At 44.4% G+C, this 27608-nt stretch overlaps 1 protein-coding gene across 9 annotated transcripts in view; it reads left to right on the top strand.

Annotated features, from left to right (window-relative positions):
- UNC79 (unc-79 homolog, NALCN channel complex subunit) overlaps nucleotides 1-27608 on the top strand; it is a 243657-nt gene that overhangs the window by 185564 nt on the left and 30485 nt on the right. For all 9 annotated transcript variants that reach the window (XM_084793187.1, XM_084793186.1, XM_084793181.1 and 6 more), the window contains 9 exons: nucleotides 203-305; nucleotides 3034-3174; nucleotides 6523-6561; nucleotides 12378-12490; nucleotides 12576-12661; nucleotides 13189-13362; nucleotides 15985-16053; nucleotides 18684-18794; nucleotides 27336-27440. In XM_084793187.1, coding sequence (XP_084649313.1) covers nucleotides 203-305; nucleotides 3034-3174; nucleotides 6523-6561; nucleotides 12378-12490; nucleotides 12576-12661; nucleotides 13189-13362; nucleotides 15985-16053; nucleotides 18684-18794; nucleotides 27336-27440 — 941 coding nt within the window. The remainder of the gene's footprint in view (nucleotides 1-202; nucleotides 306-3033; nucleotides 3175-6522; nucleotides 6562-12377; nucleotides 12491-12575; nucleotides 12662-13188; nucleotides 13363-15984; nucleotides 16054-18683; nucleotides 18795-27335; nucleotides 27441-27608) is intronic.

Raw genomic sequence — 27608 nt, 5'->3', positions numbered from 1 at the left:
CTGATTTTTCAAAATCATGAAGCAGTGGAATGGCAGGCATCCAGCTCTTTCTTCACCTCGCTCCACCTCACGCCATGGGTGGGACGTCCTGGTCACGGTCTCATGAATGTGACCTTCTGAGAGTTAGCGGATGCAGAGGGGAGAGGTTCCCGGCCCCAGAAGCTTGTTTGTACTCACGCCTGTCTCTCTGCTGCTTACCCAGGTGCCACTAAATCCAGCCTGCTGTCAGCACCCAGCATAGCCAGCATGTTTGTGCCTGCGCCTGAAGAATTCACAGATGATCAGCCAACGGTGATGACGGACAAGTAAGCGTGCCCAGTTATCCTCCCTCCCCCCCCCCCCCACTTCAGCTATAAAGTCAGGGTTTGGTCACCAGGGGAGGAAATGTGTTTTGCTTTGGAGTCAAGCTTTATTCTTCAGCTGGCTGGTGCTGTGTAGTACACATTTGGGATTCAGAAATGCATACAGACAGTATGACCAGGGGCTCATGTTTCAGCAGGTCCTATCCCCCCTCTTTTAAAATTTGCATAGAATCATATAATTTCAATTACCCCCCCCCCAAAAATATCTTAACACCCATAAAATCTTCTGGTCGAGAAACATCCAACTATCGCACTGGAAATAAAAAGAGACTCCATTCCTATTCCATCCCGGCACACAACGCATTCTCAGCATCCCGGCCTGGCCCATCACCTCTCAGCCCTCCATCTGTCAACAGCCCTGAGCTCATTAGCCAAGACATTGCATTCTAGTGTGTGAATGGCTCCCCTGCTCTTCCCTCAGTCCGATTCCAGGGCATTCCTGGTGTGCTCTTCCTTGGTACCTAATCTTCAGAGGAACTCCTATTCACACATTTACCAATCTGCCAAAGGCAAACTTTCCCTGCCGGTGAGGGGCAGGCTTAGTCACGCCCTCTCCACTTCCCCAGGTGCTCTGGTTACAGCTCTAGCCCAGCCCTTGCCACGTTGCATTTTAGTTCTTTGTCTAAACAGCACAGGCACATGTGGTAAAGAATAGATTGTGAATTCTCTAGGATGAGAAAAATTCTTTCTACATGTTGTACCCTGAGCGCCCCCTGTCTGGCTCGGCAGGAATCTCAGTTTAGGGAGTGTGAAAAGACAAAACAAAGCTTGTAGATTTCTAAGACCTGGATGAGCCCCTTGGGACCCGACGGATTCCTGGATAAAGGCAGCTTACACGTCTAATAAAGGAAAGCGAGTAGAAAGGATGCTGCGGAGATCCACATAGGGATGCTAACTGCTCAGCCGGAAGTGGGCTGATGGCTTAGGGTTTCTACAGCTGTAATTAAACACTATAACCAAAAGCAGCCAACAGCCTGGGGCTCATCATCTAGGGAATGCAAGGCAGGGCCCAGAGGCAGGAGCTGAGGTAGAGGCCATCGAAGAATGCTGCTTACTGGCTTGTTCCCCCATCACTGTCTTAGCTTGCCCATGGACCACCTGCACAAGGGTGGTACTGCCCACAGTGATCTGGACCCTCCCACATCCATCATCCGTCAAGAAAATTCCCCCAAAGACATGCCTGCAGGCTGAGCCTATAGAGGCATTTTCTCAATTAAGATTCCTTCTTCCCAGATAACCCTAGCTGTATCAAGTTGATAGAAACACTAGCCAGTCCAATGGCCATACTTGAGAAGCGAAGATGCCTGGTTTGTACCACTGCCTTGGAAGTTCCCAGTACTTTGGCATAATTTCCCCATTTTGTGTCATATTCTACCCCCATTTCAAGTTGTGGTTTTTTCTTAGCTATTTATGGTTGCTCGTGTGTGTGTGTGTGTGTGTGTGTGTGTGTGTGTGTGTGTTCCTGTGTATGCAGGTGCACATGCATTTGTGTGAGCACAAGTTATTTTTAGTTCTGAGTTTTGCTTTATAAAGCTCCCTTTAATTGCGTTAGGGTGACTGGAGCTTGTGTCAGGTCACAGCAAAAAGCAATAAGCTGTGGGCTTCCAAAAAGCAGGCACCAATGCTCTGTCATACTAATTTAGCATGGCTGCATAGTCACAAAGCTGGATAAGGGAGCAGCTGAGAAGAGGTTCAGCCTGGTTCCAGAGGCTTCCTAGAATGCACAGTTCGCTGGAGTCCTCTGTCTCTCACCCACAGATAGGACATCTTTTGAAAGCTTCTAGCTATGTCTGTGCATTTTTTATTTTGACAAATGAAAATTAATTAAAAATTAAAAATTTTTTACTTGCTACCCCTTCTCCTTCCTTGGTGCTACCTATGAGTTGGTTGTCATCTCCTACATGGCATCATGGCTGCCCCCAGATTATCAAATAGAGGACCCTGACGGTCATCCTGCACCTGTCGGGACAAAATGTCCAGTTTAAGTGCATCTGGTGGAAACGCAGAGCTATCAGCAACAAGGTGTGAGGAAATTCAGCAGCCAGATCCTGACGCCTAACTTTGGTTATGGGACAGAAAAACTGGGCACATGTTTTGCTGTGGCTTCTGGAAGTTCCTGGTCCACACAGTCAAGGTTCTGGAAGAGCTTCTGAAGTGCAGCAAATCTTACAGTGCTGAGCTGTTTCCTCCAGGAACTCAAAACCACCATGGGAACAGCAGCCCAGCTGGCCGTCAGAGTCACCCAAAAATAGTGCCAAGCTGTACGGTGAGGAAACACAAGTAGATGGCTCACGTGCACATTTATTTGTGCCTAAATAAGGCCATAAAAACTGATTCAAAAATCTAGTTACTGACTATTCTTAGACACAATTTCACATTCTTAAAGTCCTAGAAAGTGTTAGACTACCCGAAGCTCTTTCTAAAGGAGCAGAAACGCCCGTGGGGACAGATGCTTGTGCACTGAATGATAGAAGAACGTCAGATCTCTGCCACCCAAGCTCTTCCCATGACTTACGGTGACGGTGATACTGGAGTCTCCATTTACATTAGAGTGGGCCCAGTTACCACCATTTTGGACCTTTCCCGGGACTCCTGACCAATGGCTGTGCTTGTACGTTACCTCGACACCGTGGTTGGTTCTCTTACACGCCTTCCTCTGTTTCCGTTGCAGGTGCCATGACTGTGGGGCCATTCTCGAAGAATACGATGAAGAAACCCTTGGGTTAGCCATCGTGGTCCTCTCCACCTTCATTCACCTAAGCCCAGACTTGGCGGCCCCGCTGTTGCTTGACATCATGCAGTCTGTGGGAAGGTGAGTCGTGGGTTCTGTTTTTATCTGCTGGGGAGGAGCCTTGCTTTAAGCTGCATCTTAAGATAAAAGGCATCACTTTGAAAGGGAAAGATCCGGTCGGTCCCCTTGGAGACGCCTGGAACCTGTGGGATCAGTTCAGACTAGTCTTTTAAACAGTTGCATGGAAGTGTCTTTTGATTTTGTTTCTCGGCTGTCCCAGCTCATGAGTCAAGGTCAGAGGGAAGACAGAAGAGGCCTGCCCTGAGGGAGCTGACTTACTCCCTGTCGCTCCAAGAGCTAATATGTGTGATAGCATTTGGATGGTCAGTCCATAGTAGGCCTTATATTAGCCAAATTTAATTAAATACGGTTCTGTCTCTTGACCTGTTTTTGTTGTGATTTGAGACCTTTTGGAACCTCAACTGTTCAGTTCAGGGCATTGTTGTATGTCACACAGCATCTTCACAGTTCTGGCTCAGATAAAGGGAGGACGCACATGTTTTGGGACCAGGACCTTCAGTCTGAGTGTTACTGTAAAGGGGATCTCCTTCATGCATATACATTAGAGGAGGAGTGTGCTTAATGCTCATACTAAATTGCAGTTCAGGGATAGCTCTCAGAGACGGAACTTGCTAGGTTTCCCATCTCTGCCAGCGCAGTGCTAGGGGCCTTGAACCATCAGCATTAAGACTTAGCTCCTGTGGCTAGACAGATGGCTCAGCAGTAGAGAGCACCGGCTCCTCTTCTAGAGGACCCAGGTTCAATTCCCAACACCCACATGGTGGCTCAGAGCTGTCTGTTAACTCCAGCCCCACGGCATCGGGTGCCCTCCTCTGGCTTCTGAGAGTGATGCACACATCTATTGAGAAATAAGTTTTAATGGAGCTAAACTTAATTTTAAGAATAAGAACGGGGCCTCAGAGGTGGCTCGGTGGGTAAGAGTACTTGCTATATATGAATGTGGACCTGAGTTCAAGTTCCTAGCACCCACATAATAATCCAGGCATGCACAGGTGAGCACCCGTAAAACAAGTGCTGCTGCTGACTGAGACCAGGATCCTTGAGGTTTCCTGGATGCCAGCTGAGCTCCAGGTTTGGCCAGGGACCCTGTCTCCAGGGAAGAAGGCAGAGAGAGGTAGAATAGGACATTGACATCCTCCTCTGGCCTTTGTGCACACCACCCATACATATGTGCACATACAAATATACATCTTGTATACTCACATACGCACGCAGTAGCACACACACACACACACACACACACACACACACACACACACACACACAGTATTAATTCTGTTAAACAGGAAAACATTAAAAACTTGATGCACAAAATATATAATCCTATTATTTGCCCCCTACCTTAATTCGTGTGGTATGTGTGTACGTGTGGTATGTGTGTGGTGCGTGGGAGTGTGCAGACACACCTATTTGCATATGCAGAAGCCAGAGAACATCGGATGTCTTCCTTACCACTTGCCTCCTTATTCTCTGGAGACAGGGTCTCTCCTTGGACTAGAAGCTCCTTGGACTGGTAGTGAGCTGCCAGACTCTGAGTGTCTCCACTGCCCAATGCTGGGGTTTCAGGAATACAAACCACACCCAACTTTTTTTTTTTAATGTGAGCTCCAGGGATTTGAACTCAGGTCTTCTTAGCTACCCAAATGCTCTTACCCACCCTGCTGGACCATCTATCTCCCTAGCCCAACATTCCTGATTATTTTTGGAGTATGTTTAGAGTCACATAGACAGGGTCAGCATAAAGTAAAGTGTAATCAAAATTCAAAAGCTGTTATGAAAAGTGGTGAATATGGGCACCAGAAGAGATAAGAAAAAGATGGCTTCCCTCAAGCCATTTATCTTAAGCCAGTCTTGGCAACTGCAGAATAGATGTTACGTTCTCTATCTCTACTACTTGTGGAATTGAAGGGTTTTTATTAAGGCACAGACCACAGCTCCAACTATCAGTACTCTGTTGTCTAAAAACAGGTAAAGCTATGGTTCTTCTCTGTTGCCATCTTGGAAGAGCTAAGCCACAGAGGACACAGAGAGGAGACTTTGTTGTTTAACATATAGGTATATAATCTACCCAGTATATAAATACTACCAACCTGCTAGGACGGCAACACACGAGCTCGGAAGAAAAACACAGACAAACAGTAGCACACACATTCACATACTTACATATACACACACTTTAATATCTACGTCTTTACATTTAAGCAACTTGTTCCCTCAAGTTAGACTATCAAGACACTGGAAAACACTTAGTGCAAATTGGTGTGACACTTGATATCCAAGCCCGACCACCAAGGTGCCAAGAAACCAGATTCCACAATCGTCTAGCTGGGGGTTTCTTCACATGTCCCAGTTGCACTGTGAAAGAGCGCATGATGAGATCATGTGGCTTTACCAACACTGCCAGGGATGGCCACACAGACCGTTCTCAGGATGTTAGGAGCCTTCAAGCTCGGCCCTTTCATTTTGCCCTCAAATGTTTCCGATCTCGTACAGTGCTGTCGGCTCAGGTCCCACTAGAGCTTCGCCCCTCCGCTTTCCAGGTGAATCCTTTATGTTTGTGTTTCCCACACCCGTGATTATTGTTTAGTTGCCGATGTCTGTCTCTCCACCATAATCGTTAGCATAAGGGCCTATAGCCAAAGCAGCTGGGAATGGCGTTGCTGATGGCGGGTGCTGGAGGCACTGTCCCTCTCCTGAACTCCTGGTTTCTTCAGTTCTACTAAAATAGAAAGCTTGTGGTGTTCTCCTGAATCTTACAGATTATAGTACGTTCTTCAGAAGCCACCAGTTTGGTTCATTCTCCATTATGAGAGAGCATCTGTCCATGGTTAAAGAGCCACACCATAGTTTTCCAAATGTGGCCAGTGCCACTTACTTAATGCACAGTTTTCATCTCCAAACAGCACCTTTCCCTTCTCATCACTCCGACTCAAGAGCAAGCTGCGGACGCCTCCTGTGCTGTCTGTTTTGCTGTGGCAGAGGGCTTTCCAGTTTGCAGTTCTCTCCTAGTTGGGTTCTCAAAGGTCGTTGACAGAGAAATAACTTTGAGTTCATGCAGGGATCACCGGCTCAACAGGTGCTGGCATCTGTCACGCCTGACTACACATGCCATTTTTTTTAAAATGTTGGGAGGTGAGAGTAAACTTGTTTACATGTATTCCTCTCCATGGGAATGTGTGGCTGACACAGAAGACACGCTCGGGAGATGGGTTTTAAGTTTAAACCTGGGCATGACTTCTGAGTGGGAGTTGTCACCATCCAAACCCAAACCACAGTCCTAGTTCAATGCTAATGCATTTCTCCACGGAAAGCTGAGGTACCTGTGTGACTCTTTGCTTTGTCTCCTAGGCTCGCATCCAGCACTGCCTTTTCTAATCAAGCGGAAAGGTAAGCATGACAAGTGGTCTCGGCTCATTTCTCTTCCCTCCCTGTGCACATCTGCACGGCCCTGACACTGGCCGCTGACATGGGCTCTCTGAGGAGCCAGCTGCTATGCCACGGCAGCTCCCCAGAGTTTCTGATCTGGGTTTGTGCATTCTCTCATTTTAGTCAATAAGTACGTTAAAGCCCAATGTGCACTAGTTAAGTGGGGGCTTTTGTTGTTAGTTTTTGTTGTTTGTCATGCTGTGGATCCAACCGAGGGCCGGATCCTCTAGGAACATTCTAGGAAAATGCCCTATTGCACACCTGCATCCCAGGCCTGCTTGGGTCCTCTGTAAAGGAAGCAAATGGCATGATTCCTGGCCATTTTTCTTGTCTTTCATTCACAGCGAGGTGGTAACCATGAATGATTATTCACAAAAATATATAATAACTGTGCTGACTACTGTGAAGAAAATAGACTCGCATAATGTTAATTCATATCACACACACACACACATATATATTCATTTGCATGTATGCATGTATGTGCAGTGAGTGTGAAGGTCAGAGGTCAATTTCGAGTGTCTTCCTCATCACACTCCACCCTATGCTTTGAGACAAGGTCTGTTATTGAACCCAGCATTCACCTGTTGGCTACCATGGCTAGCTGGTGAGCTCAGGGAACCCTTCCCTGTCTTGTGCTAAGGTTATAGATCCCTCAATGCGTTTGTACAGAGTTCGTGCCAGATGCTATACAGGGTGGTCAATCAAGAGGCAGAAAATAAGCAAGTTAACCAATAAGAAATTGACGCTGTGATTTAATATCATTTACTGCAATGTGTTATGAATATTAATTCACTCCAGGTGGTAGAGAGCATCCAGGAGTGGTTGTATAGGACCCTTTGGCCAAGAACAGAATCTTGGAGGAAGTGCTATTTAAACGACATCTAAGCGGGGAGAGTGATCTCCATGGCAGTTTGTGGAGAGCATACCCCAGGCAGGGGCATGGCAAGGACAAGAGCTATAAGTCAGGAGAGAGGCTGGTAAATCTGGAGTCAGACCAATGTGGCTTCAGTGAACACAGAGAGGATGGCAGAAAGTAAAACAGACAAGGTAGAGACACCCAGGCCAGGCAGATGGCACTGCAGAGGTCACCACAAGAGACTGGCTTTTACTAGATGCACAGGGCACTCGGGTGAGGGCCAACATGCTTTACCTTAAAACACACACTTAAGAGCCTCTGTCTTAGCAGGGTTCACGTGTATAATAATTCGGGTTGACAGGCACTATGGGTAGTACTTTAGGGGTGGTTTTTCTTTTGTGAAATTTATACACAACCCTAAATGCACATTCACTGAGTTTGACCAGTGGCTTTCCCTGCACACCTGAGGCCATGTCAAGACAGAAGAGCCCATCTTCCACCGTTTGGCTGCCCGCCATCCATGCAAGCAAATGCTGTTTTCTTCAACCATAGATTAATTTTGCCTGCTTTGGGTTTTGTGTGAATGGAATTGTGTTGCCTGTGCTCTTTTGTGTCTGGCTCCTTCGGGTAACAATGCTTTGAGATGTACCCATGCTTTTGCTTGTATCTTAGTCTGTTTCTTTGTCAAAGCTGAACTAGCATCGCATGGCTTACTCAGGTTTCTATTAGAGGATGACTGGGTCATTTCTAGTTTGGTTCAATTTATTTGCTGCTATGGGCATTCTTATAACCAGACTCATTGTAAACAGATGCTTTATTTCTCTTGGAGATGGAATTGTTGGGCCACAAGATGCATCCATGTTTGATTTTTTTTTAAATGAGAAACTGGAACTTCTGTTACATAAATATGTTTGCAAAAAAAATGGTTGTGCTAGGATTTGAAGACATGGCTCAGCAGTGAAGGGCACTTTCTGACTTTGTTTCCTAGCACTCATGTTAGTCAGTTCACACCTGCCTGCAACTCTGCTTCTAAAGGCTCCAGTGTCCTTTCTGACCTCTAAGGGCGTCAGGAACACTGTGTCCATACTCATACATAGATACATAAGTAAGCATGAAGTAAATATTAAGTAAGGGTATTTGATTTCTCTTATGTATGATGCCTATGCTTTTTAGTTTCCCACCATCAGTGACACTGCAGGCTCTCCCAAATCCTTGCCAGATTTTGGTATTGTTGCTATTTTTATCTCTAGCAGATGGAGTGGATGTATGGTGGTGCTCTCTTTGTAGTTTTAATTTGCATCTTTCTGATGACTTTTTTTTTTCTAAGCATTCATTGACTGTTTTAGATATTCTTTCCTGAAGTGTCTGATTAAATAAACTTTCCCATCTTTGTAATTGTAGCACTTCTATGTATAAATATATTTAAGAATGTCTTTACCCAGGCAGGCCTTGTTCATTCATTTTCTTGATTCTATAATCTGCTGACAAGTTTTTAATTTAGACGAACTAGTGCCACACAGTCTGGATTACAGTGGGGGATCCTGGCATCAGCTAGCAGGAGTATTCCACCCTTCCTTCCTCCCTCCTTCCCTCCCTCCCTCCCTCCTTGCCTTCCTTCCTTTTTTCCTCTCTCTCCCTCCCGCCCTCTCTTTCTTTCTTCCTTCCTCCCTCCCTTCCTTCCTTTTTCTTTATTTCCTTCTTTTAAATTTGTTTAGATATCTAGGTTATTTAATTTTCCAAATTAGTTTCTCTTTTATTCCACCTTGGCTTTTCAAGACAGCATCCTCAGCCTTGTGGGGTTCTTTGTCTTCTTCCTCTGCCTCCCTAGATGAGGTGACAGACATCAGTAGTACCACACAGTGCCCACATTTCTCCTTTTTAGACAAGATGTTTACTGCTGTTGGAAGTGTATCTCAATTTGGGAATAACTGACAGAAAATGCTGGATAGTTCCGCTAGTGAACATGATATATATCTCCATTTCATTAGTTTGTACCTTTCTCTCAGCTATGTTTTGAAGTGTGTGCATAGGTGTACAAGCATGTGCAGAGGTATATACATGTGTGCCGAGGCCAGCAGCAACCTTGGGTGTTGTCCTTAGGAATGCCACCTAGCTCCTTTGAGTCAAGGCCTCCTATTGGTCTAGAGCTCACCAGTTAGACTAGCCTGGCTTATCAGTGAGCCCCTGTGATCCCGTCCTCAGCTCACCAATGCATTACTAAATTTATCCCTAAGAATTTTATGATTTTTAATGCCAATATAAATTGAATTTTGAAGAAAATAATTTAAATTTTTTCCTGGTGGAAAAATTTATTTTTCTGAACTAATGTTGTAGCCTAGCTGAATTCACACACGAGTTCTAGAAGTTTCATTTGTAGACCCCTTAGGGTTTTGTTTTGTTTGGCAAACATTGTATCACCTGCAAAAAATGACTTTTACTAATTTTTTTCTAATATTTTTGGTTTTTGTTACCTTATCATAGTAGGTGGGGAGACCAGCACGATAGGGGATGTGGAGGAGCCATTCCTGCTTCACTTCCTGCTTTCAACATCTCACTCTGGTTATCTGTTAGCCATGGATTTTCACAGATAACTTTTTAAATAAATGCTTCCTTCTATTTCCAATATGTTAAGTTTTTTTTTTTAAATGTCGTTTCCCCCATTTTTTCCAAGGCTCCAGTGTCCTTTCTGATCTCCGAGGGCATCGAGAACACTTGTGTAGACTTTTCTGTCCTGAACTTGCTTTGTAGACCAGGCTGGCCTCGAACTCACGGAGATCCACCTGCCTCTGCGGGTGCTGGGATTACAGGCGTGTGCCACCATGCTTTTCTTGATTTACAACCTTGGTAATGCTGTGAAACTATTGCTCATTCGTAAGTTTGGGCATAGTTTGTCCCTGTCACTTGAAAGCAAGCTTCATGAAACCAGGAGGCAGGTTTTATTTTATTTATTTATTTATTTATTGGCTTTTGAAACACCACTGCTTCCAGGTTTCTCTTTATTTTAAAACATTGAATTGTGCTGATATTTTTCCTCTTCTCTTTTTGCATCTAGTATGTGTATCTATGTGTGAGGGTTCACATGTGTGGGAGTGTACATGTGTGTAGCTATTTGTGCATTTGCATATGGAGCCCAAAGTTGATGTGAGGACTTGCTCAGTCATTCTTCTACCTTATACTGTGAGGCAGGGTCTCTCCGTCAAGCCCAGAGTTTCTCTGACTCAGCTAGCCTGGATTGAAAACTTGTTCACTGGGGGTCTCCCATCTCCTCTTTCCGAGGATGGAGTACTAATAAGTAGGCCACTGTGCCCACACGGAGGATCTAAACTCTGGCCCTCTTCCTTGCCTGTGAAATCATTCTGATAGTCTAAGGATTAAACCATACTTGGTCACAATATAGTATCTTGTGTCTACAATTGGATTCGGTGTTTTCTCTCTGTTCCCTCTTTGTTCTTATTTACTTATTTAGATGACAGCTTTATCTGATGTTAGTTTTATGGCTATGACGGTATCATGAAACAAAGAGTGAAAAGTTTTCTCTCTCTGTTTTCTTATGTTAGCTAGTTGTAAGTTTGGGGTTCTGTTTTCCCTGAAAACTGTGTTCTCTCTGTCTCTGTCTCTGTCTCTGTCTCTGTCTCTGTCTCTGTCTCTCTCTCTCTCTCTCTTTCTCTGTCTGTCTCTGTCTGTCTGTCTGTCTGTCTCTCTGTCTCTCTCTCTGTCTCTGTCTGTGTGTCTGTCTGTCTGTCTGTCTCTCTCTGTGTGTCTGTGTGTCTGTCTGTCTGTGTGTCTGTCTGTCTGTCTGTCTGTCTGTCTCTCTCTCTCTCTCTCTCTCTCTCTCTCTCTCTCTCTCTCTCTCTCTGTGTGTGTGTGTGTGTGTGTAAACCATTGAACCGACATGTCAGGGTGGAGTTGGCATAGCAAGGCAGTAGCTGAGGTACCTAGGTCAGGAAGCTTCTTTCCCTTCATGCACTTGGGATCTTTGATTTCTCCCTTCCGGCAGCATAGTCCTCCACCTATCCACCTCAGGAATTCTTTTCTGGAGCTTTTGTCTAAGAGGCAGAGCCAGGGAAATCTTTTTTGGCTCCCTTTTGCCACTTGGGAGCTGAGAGGGTTTCATTGCTGTGAAGAGACACCATGACCACGGCAACTCTTATAATGGAAGACATTTCATTGGGGCTGGCTTCCAGTGTCAGAGGTTTAGTCCACTGTCATCATGGTGGGAAGCATGGTGGCAAGCCGAGAGTTCTGCATCTTAATTCACAGGCAGCAGGAAGAGACTGTGTTCCACACTGGGTGTATCTTGAACATTGGAGACCTCAGAGCCTGCCCCCCACCACCCCTGTGACAACTTCCTCTAACAGAGCCACACCTACTTCTAGGCCACGCCTCCTCATAGTGCCATTTCTCTATGGCCAGGCATTCAAACACATGAGTCCATGGGGGCCAAACCTATTCAGAACACCACAGGAGTGCACAGCAGGTAAAGGGAAAATTTGCCTAAGCAAGTCCTTTTTTTTTTTTTTTTTTTTTTTCTTTTTACAAGTACTAACTCATCCCAGGTCTCTCAAAAGAACTGAAGAAGCCCTCACTGCATTTCCTCCAGGGCTATTGTCTCTTGGCCTTGGCATGTCTTGCTGATAACTCTGGACATGTAGCCTTTGTGAGTCACAGTCTTTGGAAACCTCAGCTGCACTTTGGGAGGCCTGAGATAATTCTGTTGTCACTTGGTCACTTCATGGATCTGCCTAAAAAAATTGTTATAAGTGTTAGGTTTGACTATGGGTAATTTCATCTCACTGAGGGAAATGGCAAGACAGTAGATTGTGGCGTTCAGAGCCTACACTCTGAATCACCACACACACACACACACGTGTTCGTTGGCCCCATAGCTTGTGTCTCTCTTCTCTGTGCCTGAACGCAGCATGATGGTTCCAGGCAATGCGGCAGGTGTGGCCAAGCAGTTCCTGCGTTGCATCTTCCATCAGCTGGCACCCAACGGCATCTTCCCCCAGCTGTTCCAGAGTGCCATCAAAGGTAACCTCACTGCCCGAGGACCCCAGACATCGCAAGCCTGGCCAGTCCCCCAAAGCCCAACTAAAACCACCTGTTTGTTTTCTAGATGGGACTTTCTTACGGACCTTAGCTACATCTCTCATGGACTTCAACGAGCTGAGCTCGATTGCTGCCCTCAGTCAACTCTTGGAGGTACGTTTGCCTGAAGGGGTACCATAGGCTCCGGGCATGGGTGTGACCATGTAGCCCTCCTGAACTGCTTTTAAGGTGCAATGCTGTATCTTGAGATTGGCTTGAAGACCTTATGCGCCACATTGAGAAATCCCCGCTGCTTCACCATGTCCAGCCATTGCTAGGAAGAAAGAAGCTGCCGCTATTATCAATAGTTTCAGTCTTTATTCTGGAAGATTCTTGCCAGCAGGCATCATTCATTATCTTCTTGGCACCTAACCACGCCAGTTATATATCCTCAGTTAGTTATTCATTCATGAGCCTATTTTACTTCATAAGGATCGCCAGTTTCCCCCTGAGCTTTTTCTAAACGTAGCTGGTTTTTCCTTTGTATCCCTCCTGCCTGTTAGAACGAACAGTCCGTATAGCAGGCTCTTCAGCACGTTTATAGTGTGAATATATGGTTTCTTATCAAACCTTCACTGGATAGCTTTATGAATTCATGTGCTGCTTTCAGCAGTTGATTGCCTATGCTTTTGTGTTTTTAGGGTCTAAATAACAAAAAGAATTTACCAGCAGGGGGTGCTATGATACGCTGTTTGGAAAACATTGCCACGTTCATGGAAGCTCTGCCCATGGATTCTCCTAGTAGCCTCTGGACCACCATCAGCAACCAGTTTCAGACATTTTTTGCCAAGCTGCCTTGTGTTTTACCTCTGAAGGTGAGCCCCGCCCAAGTGTTCCCCTTCCGTTACTTCCTGTTCATCTGCTTACAGAGACCAACACATGAATGAAGCACGGTGAGGTGATCTGATAGATCCCAAAGGACTGTGGGAAATCTGGCAGCCGGAGTAAAGAGAATGATTTAGGTCATTCACTCTGCAATATTACAGGCTGCAAGCAGCATGGAGTGGACACTGTACTCGCTGATAGTGAAGCTACCCAGTGACCACGTGGTTTTTAGTTGAATAAAAGGGTGCCCGCAGACCGTGGTTTGTTTCTTTTCTTTCTTTTTAAATTTGTTTTTGTTTCCATCTTCGGTAAGGTGTCTAGAATCCAGAATCCTGTGCATGCTAGGCCCTATAGATTAGATTTATAGATATAGATATAGAACTATGTCTCGTGTCCTCAGATTATCTTCATGTAGAAGTGTTTTTTAAGTACATAGCAAATAGGCAAGAAAAGGAGCCCAGACATAGGCAAAGCATTAGTTTTAGAGAATTATTTAAAGTGGCATGTGTTTTTGAATAATGTTCAAGACCAAATGATACTCTGTTGGGCAGCTTATTTGGGTCAACACTTTAGCACCTGGGAGGAATACACACACACACACACACACACACACACACACACACACGGCCACACAGAACCCCCTTAGACCAGAGTGTCATTTGGAAGCATCCTTTGCTGCTGAGGCTCACACATTCAGAAGCACCTGCTCCCATTAATAGTGGAAGTGCTGAACTCCATCCTGACCGGCAGGGAGCGCTGCTGCTGCTGCTGTAAACAAGTGGCATGCCTAATTTGTGACAATCAGCTGTGCCCGCAGGGACTCTGCCCTCAAGGTTAATGAGTGGAGCGGTGTGAGGCAAGATAATAAGGAGAACTGAGACCCTTGACAGCGTTAATGTGCCACTCCTGCGGAGGGCTGCACTGCTCCCGCTGATGGCGGTTGTGTGGGATCTCCCCTTTTCCCCCCTAAGATGATGTTTTCCTGTTTTTAAGTCACTAGGGTTAGGTCTGATCAGCAGCTAGTTCTCAGCTCCTGGTTTAGAGTATGTCAGTTCTGAAGGGGCTTGGCACATCAAACAGGCTGAGGACCTTCTAGAATATACTTAGAACGTACTGACAGGATTTGGGTAAGAACATCTCCCATAGATCAGATCTCAGATCTGATGCTGGTTTTGCCCTGAATCTTTTGGGAAAATATGCTCCACGGAAACATTCGAAGTTTGTTTTGTGGATCTTGGACTCCAGTGTGCACCACTGTCCTTGCTAAAGACAGAGGCTTGTGACTGGTAGGATTACAGCCCGAGGACTGAAAATTCGCGCTGACAGACCAGTTTCAAGTCTAGGGCTCTTCGGGGAGACCCTCTGGCTTAGTTTATCCTGTGCCCAGCTGTAGAGCCTGATGCCTTGCTATCCCGATATGCTTGCAGTACTAAGCAACAGCTTGTTATCCATGCTCTGTCATTTCCTCCAGGTCCTGCAAATTCAGAGCTTTTCAAAGTATACTTTGATGCAGAATCTGGCAAAGCATGGTTTTCTCTGTCAGAAATTTCACTGCTTTTCTCCGGGCTCTAGCTCATGTCTCTTCATGACAAAGGGAGGGCGTCTTCCCAGCTAGGGAACTGGTGAGGCCCAGCTCAGCAGTACTGTACCTTCTTCCTATACACAAGGACCAAGTGTATAATCCCGGCCTTGTGAAAAATTAAAATAAGAAACAAATCCCAGAGAAAAAGTGATGAAACTGGATCTTATTTGGACTCATGGTTTCTATAAGATTTTTCTCCCTTTGGCTTTTTATAATTTAGTGTACCTCTTTAGACTAGTATACATTTAACATCTGCCTACTTACATATGTGTCTGCCTGTCCATCTGTCTAGCCACCTGTTCATCCACCTATCAGCCCATCCATCCATCCATCCATCCATCCATCCATCCATCCACCCACCCATCCATCCATCTATCCAGTTCTTTATCCAACTTTCTATATACTTTAATTCTAGAATTATATCTTTAAGAAATAGTTTCAGAGTTGTTTTATTTACTTAATTGTTTAATAATTATTTTAACATTATGTAATTGTTTCATTCAAGTTTTTTTAATCAAAAAATGCTTGTTTTTACTATACATAGGAAACTGTACTGGTAGCTACAGTAAAATACGTGTGTGTGTGTGTGTGTGTGTGTGTGTGTGTGTGTGTGTGTGTGTGTATGTGTGTGAATCTCTGTGGGCTTGTGTTCGTGTGGAGGCCAGAGGGCAGCACTGGGTATCACTCCTCAGGCATAGTCAGTGCCCCCCTCCCCATGCTTTTGGAATGGGCTCTCTTCCTGGCCTACAGCTCCCTGAGTTGGCCAGGCTGGCTGAGCAGTGAGCCCCAGGGTACCCTGCCCCTTTCACCTAGCGCTGAGATTACAAACACCTGCCACCACACCCAGCTCTTTTACATGTGTTCCGGAGAGCAAGTCTGGGACATTATGCCAGTATGACACGCCCTTTAGTGACTGAGCCATCTTCCCAGTCTCACGTGCTTCTTTCCACAAAGTAAGTGCAGGAAATATTTGAAGCAAAGGACACGGTGAGAGGGAAGCTGATTTTCACCTTTTCCTGTCTGTTCACAGTGTTCTTTAGATTCCGGTTTGAGGATCATGATTTGCCTCTTGAAGATACCATCTACCAATGCCACGAGGGTATGTACTTTTTTTTTTTTTTAAGAATTTCAGAAAAGCTTGACTGGTTGGTTATTTGATTACTTTCTAACTGAAAGACAGGCAGCTAGCAACACTGATGACATGGCTGCTGATACAGGATGTCCCGTTACCATCATGCTCGGTCGGCGTCTAACACGCTGCAGTACGACTGTTTGTAATCATGCATCCTGCTCTGGGGAAAGCCCACCCCTCCATCCTCTAATTAGCTGAGCCTTCTAAATAGGGTTGCTTTGGTTCCTTAGTTAAAAGTTTTTTGATGACTTCTGATTTCTTTCCGGACAATGTTCAAATTCCTTGATGTAGCATACAGTTACACCCCTCTCTCACCAGCCCACCTTTTAAGTTAAATCTCTGCTACTTGTTTCATTCCCCCCATGTCTCCCATGCGCCTTCAGAGTCAGCATCGCTATCATCATGAACACAGTGGACACTGTTGGATGCTCCTGTATTGCATCTAGAGCTTTACACATATAATCCTATTTAGTTTCAGACCTTCTCCTTTGCTTAGACTGTTTCCTTTGCCTGATACAATTAAACCCTTGTCAGTGTGGTAAATACCTTTTCATCTGTCAAGGTCCCCCGTTTGAAGCTTATAAATGCTCACATTATCTGTAGGAAGCACTTCTTTGATCAAGCCTTCAGTATTAATGCTTACAGTGTCCTGCATGTAAGACCATGAGCCTTGTGGGATGTTCAGAACCATGTTTCATTCCCTTTTATACCCTGATCACATATCTTAGCTGCCTCCTGTGCAGCAGTACAATAGCTTATATTATGACAGTGCATAATCACCAGCTCAACGTCTAACAACAACTTACATTTCTTATAGGTATTTACCTTAACTATGATTTCACAGAGTCAGAGTTCATGCTAGCCAGGGCTAAGAGAGATGAGCTGGTCTGTGCCTATACAGAGAAAGATCTAGGCTCAGAAGCAAGATGTCTGATCAAGGTCATACGACTAGTTTGTGAATATCTGAAACTTGAGCACAGGTCCTTAGGGAGCAAGTTCCAAAGTTGTCCAGCTGTGCCATGTTGTCTATTAGCTGCTGTTTAGGTGTGAGTGTTTCCATATAGGCCAGAATCTAGCTTTTCTATCTAGAGGTAGCACCTCAAAGTTTCTATAAGGTTTTTCTCTATGGAAAGCACCACAGAGGTTTATATAGAGGAGTACCAATAACTGAAAAACACGCCCATTTTCAGGAGGCAAACAACAAGCAATGAATTGGTTTTTGTATAAATACAAAAGGAACCTCAAAAAATTTCAGATCTGGCCCAAAGAGAAGGCTTAACCATTAAGAGAGTGCTTGCTGCTCTTGAAGATCCCAAGTTTGGTTTCAGGCACCCATGTCAGGTAGTTAACACCCCCTTGTAACTCCAGCTCCAGGGGATCTGATGACCTCTTCTGGCTTCCTCTGGCTCTTGCACATGTGGCACACACATACATGCACACACACACAAACAAACACACACACACACACACACACACACACACACACACACACACACGAGCTGCAGAAATGCTTGGAGAGAAAAAGCCCTTGGCAACAGACATGACTTACTGAGTTTCCATCACCAGAACCCACATAAGAGCTGGATGCAGCACAGTGAAGGTGAGAACAGATCCGAGAGGGTTGTGCGCCATGGCATGGACACACCCTCACACATGAACACACACAAAGTAAATATTTTTAGAGTGCTCATAGCCTCTTATTGAGCCATTCCTTTTTCTGGGAATATATTTTAAGGAAGAATATTAAAGTGAAAATTTTATGCAGACTATTTACTGAGGTGTTATTTTCAGTGTGGCTATTGTGTTGGATGGCTCTGAAGAATTAAATAGCACTTTAATTTCTAATATTGTCAACAAGAAAATGAATTGTATAGATCTGTATTTAGATCCAAGGTTCCAGCTAAGAAGAGTAGTATCAAATGCTAGCACTGGGGTTCCTTCCTGGCTCCTGGGGTTACCAGAAGAAGTTTGAATAGGGCAAACATGTGAAAGCACCCGTCTCTGCCTGGCAGCCAGTGGGTGCCCACTAAATGTTTCTGGCGGACTCCTCATGAAAGCCTGTGAAGCTAAACCTTGGCCCTGATAGTGGGATTCAGTTAGGGAAACAGACAACGTCCTCTGATGAGTACGTGCAGGAAGCTGGACAGCAGGAACTACGTCTGAGCTCCTGACCCTTGGAGCTGCACACAGAGTGTGGACACTGCTTCTCAGAGTGTAAGTGTTGGATAGGAATCTGAGGAGCCACAGACACCTGAGGGTCCGAAGGAGCAGACTAGGCAACCCCAACACGGCCTTGCAAAGGTGGGAATGCTCAGCCTGGTAGGAGGACAGGGCCAGGGTTGGGTGGGATTTTAAATGGTGCCACGTGGGGAAATTGATTTCTTCTAGCAATAAAGTGACTGAATCCGTCTCTTTGAGTTGTTGGACGATTCATTAGACCAGCAGGGTGGCCATGAGCAGTGGCTCGCATCGAATTTCTGAAAAACAACAACAAAACAAAACAAAAAAAACAACTCTTGCAGTTAAAGTGTAGAAGACTAATGCTTTTTTTAAAGATGTAGGAGTAAGCAACCAATTCGGCTCTGATCTCGTTGCAGAGTTTGTTGGAACCATTTTCCAAGCTCCTGAGCTTTGTCATTCAGAACGCTGTCTTCACGCTGGCCTACCTGGTAGAGCTGTGTGGCTTGTGCTATCGTGCATTCACGAAGGTAAGCTTCCCTTCCCTGCATGGAGGGGTGTTCCCAGGAACCCCCAAGAGAGAGAGAGAGAGAGAGAGAGAGAGAGAGAGAGAGAGAGAGAGAGAGAGAGAGAGAGACAGCAGTGGCAAATGCCTGTCAGCTTAATGGCTTTGTTGTAGTTAAAATGAGGTCTGTTGGACACTTTCGACATGCATACATTAACTGGCTCTGTAATGTATAGATTTGGAGACTGAGGCCACATGGGTTAGAAAATGAGAGGTGTTTTGAGTGAGCTAATGGTCTAAATGACCTCATGAAGACTTTTTCCAAGATTCTTAGAGCATCATTAGTGGGCAGGCAATCGCTATGCTTTTTTTTTTTTTTTTTTTTTTTTTTTTTTTTGGTATAGCCAAAGAAGAAAAATAGCAGGTCTGTATTTGTAAGAGCCTCTGGAGTGCCCCTTAATGCCATCTTTGTGTCCCCAGCTCTGACTTCTTGGCCTCTGAGACGAGACTCTTAAATTGGAGTTCCTCTGCTGGGTTGTGCTTAGAACTTCTCTCCTATGCCTGAGGAAATGGAAAAGTACTTCCTACCCAGCAGTTATGGCTGCCTTATCAGAGCTGGTAGGCGCTGGCCTGAAGAAATTCAGGCAGCAAGGGAAAGTGCATCCTTCCCCATTGCTCCCTTGCAAGACCCAAGGCCCTAAGCTTGTTTTCAATGAGGCCTCTGTTTCTGTGGGTCCCTCCTGAACATTCAGAATGCTCTTTCTTTGTGTTGCCCCCTTCTATAAGCCCTTTATTTCCCCCCTAAAACTCTCATTTTACAACAAAGCTTTCTTTCTATTTATAAAACACTCCCCGGTCATCTTTCTTAGCAATGTGCATCCATTCTGCCATGCTAAGTGTCCCATGGTCGTTTTCTCTTTGGCCTTTCACATCCTAAGCTACTTACTTCCCTGCCTGGAGCACATATTTTCTAGCTCTCAAGATAGTATTTTTTTTTCTTCCCTTGTACATTCTCTTTGAAAAGTAACTTAACCCCCTTTTTCTTTTATACTTAAAAAAAGTAGACTTACACAACACACAGCACCAAGTACAGTAAAAATGCTTTATTTTTAGAAGTCATTTTATTTAAAATACTGATATCTAACATGCCTGTTTATGTAATCAAATGAAAAGACACGAGAAAGTAGAGTCCTGGCGACATCCTTTCCCGGCAGTCAGGGCAGTCTAGAAAATCCAGAGCTACCTCCATTAAAAGGACTAGAATTCTGGATGAAATATAATAATAATTACTTTTAGAATAATCTTATGATACTTAACCTTAAATGTATGATTAATGTTGTAAGAGTACAGAGGGGAAATGAGGAGGGAGCGGAGAGCCCGACCGACAAGCATGTGAGCAGGCTCCTGCTAGGGAGTTGCTGTCCTAACAGCCTTGTGGTTTGAGTGCTGAGGCCCACACAAGAAAAGGGATGGCTTCTAGGGTGATCCCATGCCCAGAGCTGGAGCTGGGTCATCCCCCTCAGGAGGTCAGAACCAGGGAAAAGCTATACATTGGATAAAAGGAGTAGTTTGGGAGGAGTGCATTTGTAATGTGACAGTGACAAGCAATGCTGTGTGTGCTTTAGCCTTCAAGTGGGGAAAGACTTTAATGTCCCTTGAGACCTAGCGAACACAGGGTGATCATTGAAAAGATGGATGGTCTGAATTTATGGTACCTACAAGCGGTGACAGCCTCCAGGCTGAAGGCACGTGCCATGGATGCTGATCCAGCAACAGGTGCTCAGCTTCAGCAGCTCTGCAGAAGGAAGCTCAGAAACAACCCTCAGGCGTGTCTGGAGAGATGAGCCTGCTGCCCATCCCCAGCAAGGTTTCAGAGGATAAAACTCAGATGAGCATAAGTAATCTAAACTCCGTTCTTCCCAAGCAAAAACAACTCACTATAGGTAGATTAGTCCAGTCAATAAATGATGATGACATTTCTCCCAAGAATATGAAGGCTGTAAGACAGGGGCTATTAGAGCATACTTCATGCTAAAAGCATATAAAACACTAAAGAAACAACCTAGAAAGAGATTTAGTCATTTAAAGAAAGAATCAGGTGAATTTAAGCTTGATAAAAAGTGAAAAATAGTCACTTTAAAAAAAAATCTCAATTACAGGTTAAATAGCCGCAGCTTAAAGGGAGAGTTGGAGACATGGGGAAAAAAAAAACAAAACTAAAAAGTTCAGATAGAGATAAAAAGATGAAAGATTTAAAGATCTAACACACATTAGTAAGTATGTAGAAAAACAGACTAGGCTTTTATTGTTATGAAAACAATAAACTTTGGAAGTTAAGGAAAACCATCAGTTCTCTGATTTGGGACACAAGGTATCCAAAAGTATTAGAGATACAGCTTCCCCTCTTATCTGCACACACTCACCTGAGCCTGCACACCTGCACACACTCACCTGAGCCTGCTTACCTGCACACACTCACCTGAGCCTGCACACCTGCACACACTCACCTGAGCCTGCTTACCTGCACACACTCACCTGAGCCTGCTCACCTGCACACACTCTCCTGTGCCTGCACACCTGCACACACTCAGCTGAGCATGCTCGCCTGCATACACATTAGTTTATGTGGTCAGCTGAGATTTGAAACATGCAAGAAGAAGCAAAAGTTTTAAGAGCAACTGAGAGGAAAAAAAAACACTCTTAAAATAGACTTAACCCAAAATTCTCTACTATATTGGAGCATTGTCTTCAGTCGTCTGGCCCAGTACAGCTGGCAGACATATTTGTGAAGCAGGAATTATTGAGGACTTGCTTACCCTGTCTTGACATAGTTCGGCAGTCAACTCTGCCTGTGTCCACACTTGCCCACTTTTAGGCAGAATTCTGTCTGTGGCAGAACTGAGGAAATTCTGCCTGGTGGCTGGTTTGCCACATTTGAAGCCAACTCCATAAGGAGGTTCTGGATGTTCATCATCCTTTTGAGGTAGGCTGAGTGTTGCCAGGAGTAGCAATCTGTCTCTGTCCTTTTCTCATTTTGGAAGGGGCTAACTTGCACTTCCTGTTTGCTCAGATAATTAATTTTACTTCTTCTCAAGTCTCTGATGAAGTTGAAGACCAGATAGTTTAGTTTTACAATTAAGCTTAGTTGTTTAGGGGTTAAGATGCTTTTAGGTCTGGATAGATGTTTTTAGGTTGGTAGACATGAGAGATGCTAGAGATTGAGTTACATCAAACTCATCAAAATAGGAAAGATATTTTCTCCAAGCTTGCCAAATACAAATAGGTAAAACACTGTAAATGTAACATTTATATAATTCCTAATTGTTTTGTGGCTCTTCTTGCTGTAGGTAGTTTATGTATATATGTGTAATAATATAAATGTATATGTAAAAGTAAAAAAAGGAAATAAATAAATAAAAAGAGGAAAGAATAGACTTAACCTCAGAGCTCAGAGCAGCACAGTGCTGTCCCAGAGGGAAAGGTCTTTAACATGATATAAGAAGAAATTGTTTACCTGGAATTCTTTACAGCTGAGATATCCTTTAAGAAAGAAGGCTGATAGGTATTCATGAGGAAGAAAAGAAAATATTACTCATTTGTCCTGAAGGTTCATTTGTTTTTGTTTTCTGTGATGTGTGAGTGCTTGTGTGTATGTATATGCACCGTGTGTGTGCCTAGTGCCTGAGGAGGCCAGTGGAGAGCACTTGGTTTCATAAAGTTGTAGTTACAGATATGAACTGTTTAGTGTGGGTACTGGGAACTGACCCTGGGCCCTCTGCAAGAACAGTATTTGTCTTTGCTAAGCCATCTCTCCGGCCCCTGAAAATGTATATTTATATTGACATAATATTTCAAAATGTACTATAGTACAAAGGTAATTGGACGAAGAAAAATTTAAATATACGAAGGAAACTTTCTGAAGAAATTAGTAAAATATGTAAGTCTAAGCGATCGTTGACAGTATAGAGCAGCAGTAGTAATAATACTAAGTATAAAACAGGACAGTAAGCCAGCTAACAACCTGTGCACAGGATCTGTTTGCATGCATGTGTGTGTGTGTGTGTGTGTGTGTGTGTGCGCGCGTGTGTGCACGCTGTTGAAATGAGTATAGATACTTGGGGCTTCTTGCTTAACTCCTATAGCAGTTGGAAGAGATTCCTTCCATCCATGCAAATAAAGCTACATCAGCCACAGAGTTGGGGAAGTGCATGCACACGCACACACACATGCATACACACAGACACACACACACATGAATGTGTGCATACATACATACACCCCACTGGTACACAGCTGTGCCCATGAGCAATCAGTGAGGTTTTTTTTCCTTTGACTGCTCCTTATTGTCAGATACAGCCAATGGGCAGCTCAGGCTTCATGTGGGTCCTCTAGTAAGGGGAGCTGGGGCTGTCTCTGATAAGGACTCTAACACCAGCTTTTTGGTCACTTCCCTCTGGTGGGACTGCCTTGCCAGGACACAGGGGAAAAAGGCACGCACTTCCTGATGTGTCTTGATGAGCTGGGGTTGATGGGAAGAGGGACTTCCCTTTCCTGAGGAAGGGTGGGACTGGAGGAGAGGAGGGATGTAAAGTGAATAAAAAAGAAATTAATAATAAAAAAAGGATAGTGGCAAAACAGAAACATCATGGCAGGCATGTTATGGTTAAGACAGTCAACTTTAAGCCAGTACTTCGAATTCTACGATAGGAGTAGTTTTCAAAAGAAACATACTACATAACAACCAGGGGAGAAAAGAAAAAATGTATTACATGTAAATGATGAAAAATGGCGTCGACAGTTTGACGGCCTCTCACGAATGAACACCATCGCAGCGCTAGTGACAATGCCCACTCGGTGTTTAGAAACGGACTCATCTGCAGCTTATGCACAGCAATAGAATAGAAGCCGAGAGCACAGCCCAAGCATCCTACGAGGGCAGAAGACTCCTGATTCCAGCCAGACAAGATGAGCGGGGGAAGGAGCAGCCAGGCCAGTGCTCTCCGTACATGAAAAACTTCAGATGAGCGATATGCAAATGAGCATGTTAAAAACAGAGACTCATGAGCCAGCTGGGATCTGCAGGACTATAAAATAGGTATACAGCCGAACAGTGACCACTAATAAGTCATGGATTTTTTAAAAAATTTCAAACAATTGTTTATAAATGTTTATAGCATTTATAAAGATAAAAGAAAGTTTGGAGGGGGATGGAAAGATGGCTCAATGAGAAGAACGCATACTCGCCCATTCAGAGGATTCAAGTTAGAGTCCCAGCACTCATGTTGGGTGACTTAACAGCTATTTATAACTCCAGTTCCAGGAGATTTAATGCCCTCTTCTGGCCACTGCAGGTACCTGCACTCATAGGCACATGCCCACACACAGATACACACACAAACACATTAAAAAAAAATAAAAAGTAAATATTTATTTAAAAATTCTTATTAATGAGTTAGATCTGCTTGTTTATTTTTATATATAAAGAGTCAAATCTTGCTGGAATGTTTGATACTGCAGAACTTAGATCATCTTTAATGTTTTTCAGAGTTGGTTGGTATTTTATTTTATTTTCATCAATGCTGAGAACTATAGTTTGCATAAATATGTAGCACAAAAATTACAGAAGCATATTCAAGACCATCTCAACTAAAGCTAAATTCATGTAGCAATTTTTAAAATGAAACATAAGTCAGCACCCAAAATAGCAACTTTAAAATCAAACATTTTAACTCCACGATTCAGAGGTACACTCACTTCGTACATATATGCTGAGCAATGATGGTGGGACAATCTTTTTTTAAAATATATTTTATTAATTTATTCATATTACATTTTAGTTGTTATCCCATCCCTTGTATCCTCCCATTCCTCCCTCCCTCCCATTTTCCCCTTAGTCCCCTCCTCTATGACTGTGACTGAGGGGGACCTCCTCCCCCTGTATATGCTCATAGGGTATCAAGTCTCTTCTTGGCAGCTTGCTATCCTTCCTCTGAGTGCCAGCCACTAGGCCCCCCACAAGGGGACCTGGTCAAATATGGGGCACCAGTGTTTGTGTGAAAGTCAGACCCCACTCTCCACTCAACTGTGGAGAGTGTCCTGTCCATTGGCTAGATCTGGGTAGGGGTTCGATGTTTACTGCATGTATTATCTTTGCTGGTGCCATAGTTTGAACAGGACCCCTGGGCCCAGATCTGCCCATCATAGTGTTCTTCTTGTAGGTTTCTAGGACCCTCTGGATCCTTCTATTTCCCCATTCTCCTATTCTTCTCTCACCTAGAGTCCCAATAGGATGTCTTAAAAGTCTTTGTTCTCCACAGTTAAACCATACAGTTGTGTAAAAGCAGAGCTTTTGTGTGTATGTGGAAGCACAGCAATTGATAGCATGCTAGAGCCTGAACATGTCTTTCAGGCAGTGCACACCAGCATGCACAATGGAATGTGTGTGTGTGTGTGTGTGTGTGTGTGTGTGTGTGTGTGTGTGTATGGTGCATTCAGAACAGAGGCCACAGCGGAGCCTCTCGATGCAGCACAGGTGAGCACTGCAGAAGCACCTGGGGTCCATTCACCACACGTTTAACTTTGAGTTAAGAGTTGGTCAAGAAACCTTTTGCTATTTCCTCCCCCACCTTTTTGCCAACCTTACATTGAGTTACAATGCGCAGTTTAAAAGGGCTGTGGACAGAGTCGTTTGGAGCTAGACTTCCAGTTTCTGAAAGTTTTTTTTGTTTTGTTTTTTGTTTTTTTAAGGGCCAATGAAGTGGCTTTGTGACAGGGCAGAGTCACCTGTTTCAAAGCCTGACAACTTGAACTTGATAGGACCACGTGGTGGAAGGAGAACACCAGGCCCTGCGAGTTGTTCTCTTCACTGCACACACGCACACACGCACACGCGCACACACGCACACGCATGAAATTTTAAAAAATTGAAACTTTATTGTAAGTAACCAGGGCATTTTCTTTTAAGCTTCTCAGAAGCATCAGTGTGTTGGTTAAATACATAGAACTCGTGAGGCCAGGGTCCAGGTGAGCACAGAAGGCAGAGCTGCTGTGAGCCGGGCCCTGAAGGCCGGCCAGTCTCTCCGTGGGGACGTTGATCAGTGTGGACACTGCAACGGAGAGGCTGGGCTGCAGTTTCCGAAGCTAATGAAAGTAGAGAAGACAAGCAACAGACTGGAGACCTGGAATCCACATCCTCTGGCACGTGCCTCTGTCTAGGGCCACAGACTAAGAAACCACGGAGTAAACTTGTTTCTGATGGGCTCTGCACAGTGCCGGCTCCGAGGTTAAATCCACAAGAATCTTTGTGTACTGAGGTAACTGTGGTCAGCCACCACAGGCCGTCCTCAACAGGGGAAAACATGCAGAAAGAGCTTCGAAGGAAGATCACACTTCAGGAAGAGCGTTATGTCGACACTTGCCTTTGAAGAGAAAGCCTTCGTCACACAGTTAACAGCAAGCCACTATATAAACAGATGCAGTGAATGAAAGTGAACACAGACCTCCCCGATCTCCTGGGATGTTTGCCATGTGCTTAGCTGTCCTAAGTGCTCAGTCCTGGAGAGCTAAGCACCTGTACCTGTACGCATTACACACTTTGCTACATGTATGTTGTATTTGCTAATAAAGAGGGTCTATGTAGTGTACAGTTGACAGTGAATTATGGCACAGCTATACAATATAATATTAATAAGCTGTTGGCTCAAAATAATGAGTTAAATCTATCAATGAATAATTAAAGGAAACAATTAATTTTATCTTTTGAGACATGGTTTTTCTGTGTAACAGACCTGGCTGTCCTGGAACTCCCTCTGTAGGCCAGGCTGGCCTCAAACTTACAGAGATCCACCTGCCTCTGCCTCCCAAATGCTGGGATTAAAGGTGTATACCACCATCACCTGGCAACACAAATAATTCTTAAGCTGTAAAAAAAAGAAAGTACTCACAGTACTAAGATTTAAAAACCAGTATGTTATGATAGAAGTGTGCTTGTTGAAAACAGAATGTAAGCAACAGAATCAGAGTACAGAGGACTTCAGGGGTGAGTACATAACGTGGCCTATTCTCTCTGTTTTTCTGTACATTTGAAATTAGCCATGACCAAAAGGGAAAAAAAAAAGTGTTTCAGAGAGAGAACACAGAGAGTTCTGGTTCATGAAATAAAGCCTTATCAGTAGAGCTATCTGGCCATTCTAACAGAGAGTTTTGGACAGCCATGCATGCCTTTCTGTAGCCTTTTGTGTGGAAAACTATACGCGTGGTTTTGTTTGATTGATGCAGTTCCTGCACTCTGACTCAGAAGCAAATCCTGTGGTTTTGATAATGTAAGAGACACCCTGCCACTTTCCATGCCTTCTGTGACGTGTCCTTGTTGCGGCATGAACTCACTCTGTGCACAGAGCTGTCTTTCTTTTGGTTTGAATCTTATTTCTGAGAGGCAGCTCACTGCTCCTTTAAACACTGTTTTGAATTCCTGATCTGTAAAATTTTGAAGCTTGTTTGGCAACAGACGGCTTGAACTGAATTTTGAAAAAAAAAATGATTGAGCCTTTGATTTTGTTTTATTTAGGAACGGGATAAATTCTACTTGTCTCGTAGTGTTGTTCTGGAACTTCTGCAAGCCTTGAAGCTCAAGTCACCACTGCCAGATACGAACCTCCTGCTTCTTGTCCAGGTAGGCCTGCACGGCGTATACGAAACTTCTCGTGATGTTGCTCGTGTTTGGGCGTGTTTGGGAAAGGCAACGGAGGCCTGGGGTGTGCGCTCAAGGCCTAAGCCTTTGTCCAGAGGTGGGCGAATGGTGACATAAAACTCATAGTGCACCTGACGTTTCCACTGGCTA

Source organism: Acomys minous, assembly GCF_964271855.1.
Source record: "Acomys minous genome assembly, chromosome: 8".
In the NCBI taxonomy this organism is placed as follows: domain Eukaryota; kingdom Metazoa; phylum Chordata; class Mammalia; order Rodentia; family Muridae; genus Acomys; species Acomys minous.
Note: the sequence above shows the minus strand (reverse complement) of the source record. Positions and strands in the feature narration are given on the sequence as shown.